Raw genomic sequence first — 6,000 nt, 5'->3', positions numbered from 1 at the left:
ATTTTTTGCCATGTTTGGCTTGACCCCGGTATCGCTGCTTGCAGCTATATTTAGGGGTCAAGCCCCGAAGGGGCGAAGACCCCTATTGTATTTGTTAGTTTTCTTTTTATAATAATTATTATTATTAGTTATTCTTCTTCCGCCATTGCGGTCTATGGCAGCCCATAGAACCGTACGTAGGAAAGTTATGAAATTTGGCACACTGATAAAGGACAGTCCAATGTGTCCCCACAGCAAATTTGGAGTCTCTATCTCTAACCCGCTAGCGCCACCAACAGTCCAAAGTTGCACTTATGTTTTTGCTTATAACTTCTGATCCGTAAGTCCTAGAAACAAAATTCTTGCTTTCTCTTATTCATTGGCTCAAGACGATTCGATTGGACCCTATGCCGTCATTTTCCGTCATGAAAATTTTCCGCCATTTTGAATTATTTGTAAACCCTACTTTTTCGAACTCGTCCTAGGGCTTTTGTCCGATTGCCACAAAAATTGGTATGTATCATCTAGAGACACTCATGGCAAAAAGTTATCAAAAGAATTTCGATACATCAATCCGTTCTCGTAAACTGCCTTAACGAATTTTATGTAGAGCGCAAAAAAACAGATTTTAGGCTGTATTTTCGTCAAACTTGGGCCTATTGACATGACACTTGGTACTTGTAATGCCAGTCAGGAACTAAGGGTGCATGCAGAGTTTCGTCACAGCGCCACCTAGTGGTCAGACATATGCTTTACACGCCTATAACTTTGGCTCTGATTGAAGTGTTTTCACGGGACTTGTTTCTTTGGAGTTCTGAATAGTTGCCGAGTCCAACGATACCAAACATGGCAGAATTCGCCTTACGGTTAACCCTGCACAGTAAAATAGCGCTTAAAAAACACGCGTGAATATCTCTCCGAGCGTATATCCGATCGACTCGAAAACACCATAGGAAGAAACTAACCTTACCTTCTGAACAAAAAGTTCTATTGGCATTATATTAAAATTTTCATCAGAAATGGCCGAAAATTGCAAAAAACGAAAAATTACATTCAAATTTTGTGTTTTTTACACATAAATGGTTGTAACTTCGTAACGTAAATATATTTTTTCACCAGATTTGATACGCTGATGCATGAGCACATTCTGAGGCTACACAAAAAAAATTGTGTGCTTGCACCACTAGATGGCCTTATAATTGAACAAAACCTTTGATAACAAGCCAGCCTTATGGTCATACAACTGTTTCTTAACTAAACTAAAGTGTATTGTCATAAAACTAGCTAGATGTAACACAATCATGAGCTGATGTTGCATGCACAATTTTTTCATTCCGCCACCTACTGGTTTTGAGATAGAATATGGTATTTTTGCCTAAAACTACTGCAACAACACATCTAAAACCATGAGTCATTATGGATTATTCCTTTCATGGCTTTGACTATGATCACTGGTGGTTGCCAATTTACTCCCTAGCAACCATTGAGAACACCTTATCAACCGTTTTTGCAAAAGCTATATCTCTGCATCAGAACATTGTAAAGACACGGGGATACTCTTTTGAGTTATTAAACTTGTTATAACATGATGTGACCCATGTTTTGCCACTGCAAACACCACTCACATGTCCATCAGTGCTCTAATGTTTCATGATTGTCAATAACAGAAGGACGATTGCAGTAGACAAGAACTTAGATTATTTTTGTTGATAACTTTTTTGTGTTTTCATCTAAAATTATTAGGTTTACCTAGGTTCTTCAATCTGCTTATCCAATCTCAATTTTACATCCTTTTGTGCCCTTTTCGGCTTGACCCCGGCATTGCTGCTTGCAGCTATATTTGTTATTCTGGTTCTTCTTCCGCCATTGCGGTCTATGGCAGCCCATAGAACCGTACGTAGGAAAGTTATGAAATTTGGCACACTTATAAAGGACACTACAATGTGTCCCCACAGCAAATTTGGAGTCTCTATGTCTAACCCGCTAGCGCCACCAACAGTCCAAATTTGCACTTATATTTTTACTTATAACTTCTGATCCGTAAGTCCTAGAAACAAAATTCTTGTTTTCTCTGATTCCTTGGCTCAAGGCGATTCGAAATGACCCTATGACGTCATTTTCCGTCATGAAAAATTTCCCACCATTTTGAATTATTCGTAAAACCTACTTTTTCGAACTCGTCCTAGAGCTTTTGTCCGATTCCGACGAAAATCGGTATGTGTCATCTAGAGACGCTCAGGGCAAAAAGTTATCAAAAGAATTTTGATACATCAATCCGTTGTCGTATACCGCCTTAACGAACTTTACGTAGAGCGCAAAAAAAGTGATATTAGGCTGTATCTTTGACAGACTAAGGCCCATTGAAACGAAACTTAGTACTTGTGATGCCAGTCAGGAACTGAGGGTGCATGCACAGTTTTGTTGCAGCGCCACCTAGTGGCCAGACAAATGTTTTATACGCCAATAACTTTGGCTGTGAGCAAAGTTTTTTCATGGGACTTATTTTCTTGGAGTTTTGAATAGTTGCCGAGTCCAACGATACCAAACATGCCAGAATCCGCCTTACGGTTAACCCTGCGCAGCAAAATAGCGCTTAAAAAACATGTGTGAATATCTCCGCGAACGTTTTTCCGATCGACTCGAAAACATCATAGGAAGAAACTAACCTTACCTTCTGAACAAAAAGTTCTATTGGCGTTATATTAAAATTTTCATCAGAAATTGCCGAAAATTGCAAAAAACGAAAAAGTAACTTCAAATTTTGTGTTTTTTTACACATAAATGGTTGTAACTTCGTAACGAAAATATATTTTTTCACCAGATTTGAAACACTGATGCATGAGCACATTCTCAGGCTACACAAAAAAAATTGTATGCTTGCACCACTAGATGGCCTTATAATTGAACAAAACCTTTGATAACAAGACAGCCCTATGGTCATACAACTGTTTCTTTACTAAACTAAAGTGTATAGTCATAAAACTAGCTAGATGTAACACAATCATGACCTGATGTTGCATGCACAATTTTGTCATTGCCCCACCTACTGGTTTTGAGATGGTATTTTTGCCTAAAACTACTGCAACAACACATCTAAAACCATGAGTCATCATGGATTATTCCTTTCATGGCTTTGACTATAATCACTGGATGTTGCCAATTCACTCTCTAGTAACCATTGAGAATACCTTATTAACCGTTTTGCAAAAGCTATATCTCTGCATCAGAACATCGTAGAGACATGGGGATGGTCTCTTTTGACTAATTAAACATGTTGTAACCTGACGTAACCCATGTTTTGCCCCTGCAAACACAACTCACATGTCCTTCAGTGCTCTAATGTTCCATGATTGTCAATAACAAAAGGACGATTGCAGTAGACAAGAACTTAGATTATTTTTGTTGATAACTTTTTTGTTTTTTCATCTAAAATAATTAGGTTTACCTAGGTTCTTCAATCTGCTTATCCGATCTCAATTTTAAATCCTTTTGTGCCCTTTTCGGCTTGACCCCGGCATTGCTGCTTGCAGCTATATTTGTATATGTGTTTCTTGTTTACATGATTAGTTTTAATAGTTCAAACCACAATTTGCTGCACAATATTTAGTTTTGACATGGCAAATTTTTTACTGCCCAATGCACACAATTTGCTTTAAATGCTTTTATTGATTTGAGAAGTTTCAGTAAGATGTTCAGTAAAATGTAAAAGTTTAGATATATGATCTAAAAAAAATAATACTGTATAGGCATGTTTATATAGTACAATCAAAGTACTGTATGTTTGAAGCAGACTTCTCATGATCTCAGGGAGCTTGAGCACAAATAAAGCCAGCTGTGCTGTTACACAATCGATCATTCCAGCAGCGGCTACCTGTATGATAAATTCTGATAATTAGAATTAATTTCTAATAATTAAATAATTTAGATTAGAAAATACTATGCATAAATCAGTCATGAAATATTATGAGATATTTAACATTAGTTTCGTTCAAACTATATCATTACTAATGATTCAATTATAAGACTAATATATAGTAATGATAAGATTCATTCTTACTGGACCAGTGCATCTCCAGGCAGCTCTCTGGTTTACCCTCATAATTGTTAGGTTCATTGGAGCACCAGTTGGTAAAGTCAAATGGAGATCCATCAGTCCACAGCCATTGTCCTTCCTAATGAGTATAAGGAAAGAATTTCTGTCATTGAATTAGAATTTTACGCTTAAATTTTCTAACCAGATTAATCAGTTTATTTAAGCCTTGCAGTCTAACAAAGGTTACGTTTTTCAAAGCAGAACGATTTACCATTTCACCATCATGACCACCAATCCAAGTACTTTTGTCACCAGTTATCAGAGTCTTGAGTAACTCATCTTGTACTTTACTGCGCACAGATGCGAGATTAGCACCATTCATTTGACACTTTATCTGAAAAGAGATTTTTTGGTGTTGATTTACTTTTTTTTTAATCTATTATTTTTAACTTAGATAATTAGAGCAAATGTGGAATTCATAAATATTTTAATATATGACAGTATCTCAGCTGTGGCCCAGTCAACTTGCTCAGAAAAGAATTTGTAGCAATTTACACCAAAAGGCGTCCATCCATATGGGCAGTCTTTAGCTAAACAATATCAAATAACAGTAGTTATATACTCACAGTAAAGATAAAACAATTATTCATTTAACTGTATGTTTTATGTTTCTAATTGTGCTTTAGACACTGTAAGACCTCAAATAAACATAACAATTTTCTAATGCTTAATGTTGCACATTTATCCCATTAAGTAACAGTATAGTTTGTCAGAGTTTTGTCAAACTTTGTGGTTGCAATGCTGAATGAATGTCTCGCTTACCTACTGCATGCTCCACATAAAAAAACAGGAAAAGAAACTTAAGAACTCTCATCACTGCCATGATGAATCTAAAAATGAAAAGTGATACATCCACACCTCATATTTATACTGTGAAGTATTAATAAATATTTAAGAAAAAAGTACAGTTGGTAAATGTTTAAAAAACTCACAGTTTTTCAGAATCTGCCTACAAGAATAAACCAGAATCATTAAGCAAAGCTTCGCTCTCTCTCTCTCTATATATATATCAACCCTACATTTCCCAAAAGACCTAAAACTGTTATTGCAGCAATAGGAACCCCTAACAAATATGTGTCAGAGTTGAATACTTATGCAAGAAAGCTTATTTTCCAGTTTTACGTTTTGCTTAGAGCAGTCTTTCTCAACATAAATTCAGTGTCACCTTACAATAATTTATTTGAGTGTTTCAAAATAAATAAAATTAAATTCAATATAGTATGAGAGAAATAGTAAGGGGGTCTTTTGCAAGGCGCTATATACATTAATTAAATATTTATTTATGCACTGGGTTACCTTTTTAGTTTAAATGTGCTTGGTGTTAAATGTATTAATTGACTTGTTTTACACAAATAGGCTAATTTGGTTGTCTGTTTACTCTGTCTGCTTTATTGCAGATACTATTAAAATACTGGTTACACTTTATTTCAAGGCGTCACTGTTACATTGTTATAATATATATAAGTACTATGTAATAATCATCAACAACATGTACTTACTGTAGGGTTGGGGTTAGGATTAGGATTTGGTTTAGGATTATTTGCATGTAATTAGGCATAATTAACTGTTATTGCTATATTAATTCCATGTAACATGTCCACAGTAAAATAAAGTGTTACCAAAATACTTAATGCTAAAAATAAAGTATTTTAAAATTAAATCATTAGCAATAACTTTGTTAGGATCTCTGTTTGTACAAGGAGACTAAATGCGTTTGAGGATTGCCTACACTTATTTTATGCATGTTAACTTTAAATCCCTTAGACATGAACATGCACAACTGTATACATTAATAAGTGAATTGACTAATACATTCGATGGAAACAAATTACTTGGAAAACCAGGGACGTTCTCGCTATATTAGGTGACAGTGCTACCCACTGAGCTATCATTTACACACACACACACACACACACACACACACACAC

General features: G+C 35.4%; 1 protein-coding gene across 1 annotated transcript; it reads right to left on the bottom strand.

The window, feature by feature from the left end:
- Nucleotides 1-3,525: 3,525 nt before the first annotated feature.
- Nucleotides 3,526-5,089, bottom strand: LOC129452095 (galactose-specific lectin nattectin-like). The gene is made up of 6 exons (XM_073854808.1): nucleotides 5,005-5,089; nucleotides 4,835-4,902; nucleotides 4,519-4,602; nucleotides 4,284-4,408; nucleotides 4,037-4,151; nucleotides 3,526-3,850 (listed from the first exon to the last, which is right to left on the bottom strand). Exons 2-6 carry the CDS (start codon nucleotides 4,893-4,895, stop codon nucleotides 3,783-3,785), a joined length of 453 nt encoding a protein of 150 aa, XP_073710909.1. The 5' UTR covers nucleotides 4,896-4,902; nucleotides 5,005-5,089; the 3' UTR covers nucleotides 3,526-3,782.
- Between the last annotated feature and the right edge of the window lie 911 nt (nucleotides 5,090-6,000).

The sequence above is a fragment of the Misgurnus anguillicaudatus genome, chromosome 17 (genome assembly GCF_027580225.2).
Source record: "Misgurnus anguillicaudatus chromosome 17, ASM2758022v2, whole genome shotgun sequence".
In the NCBI taxonomy this organism is placed as follows: Eukaryota; Metazoa; Chordata; class Actinopteri; order Cypriniformes; family Cobitidae; genus Misgurnus; species Misgurnus anguillicaudatus.
Note: the sequence above shows the minus strand (reverse complement) of the source record. Positions and strands in the feature narration are given on the sequence as shown.

Coding starts and splice junctions, on each gene's coding strand:
- LOC129452095 (XM_073854808.1), bottom strand. CDS start 4,895: ATGGCAGTGATGAGAGTTCTTAAGTTTCTTTTCCTGTTTTTTTATGTG. Junction 4,409..4,518: donor AGTTGACTGGGCCACAGCTG/AGATACTGTCAT, acceptor AAATCTCTTTTC/AGATAAAGTGTCAAATGAAT. Junction 3,851..4,036: donor CCTGGAGATGCACTGGTCCA/GTAAGAATGAAT, acceptor TTTATCATACAG/GTAGCCGCTGCTGGAATGAT.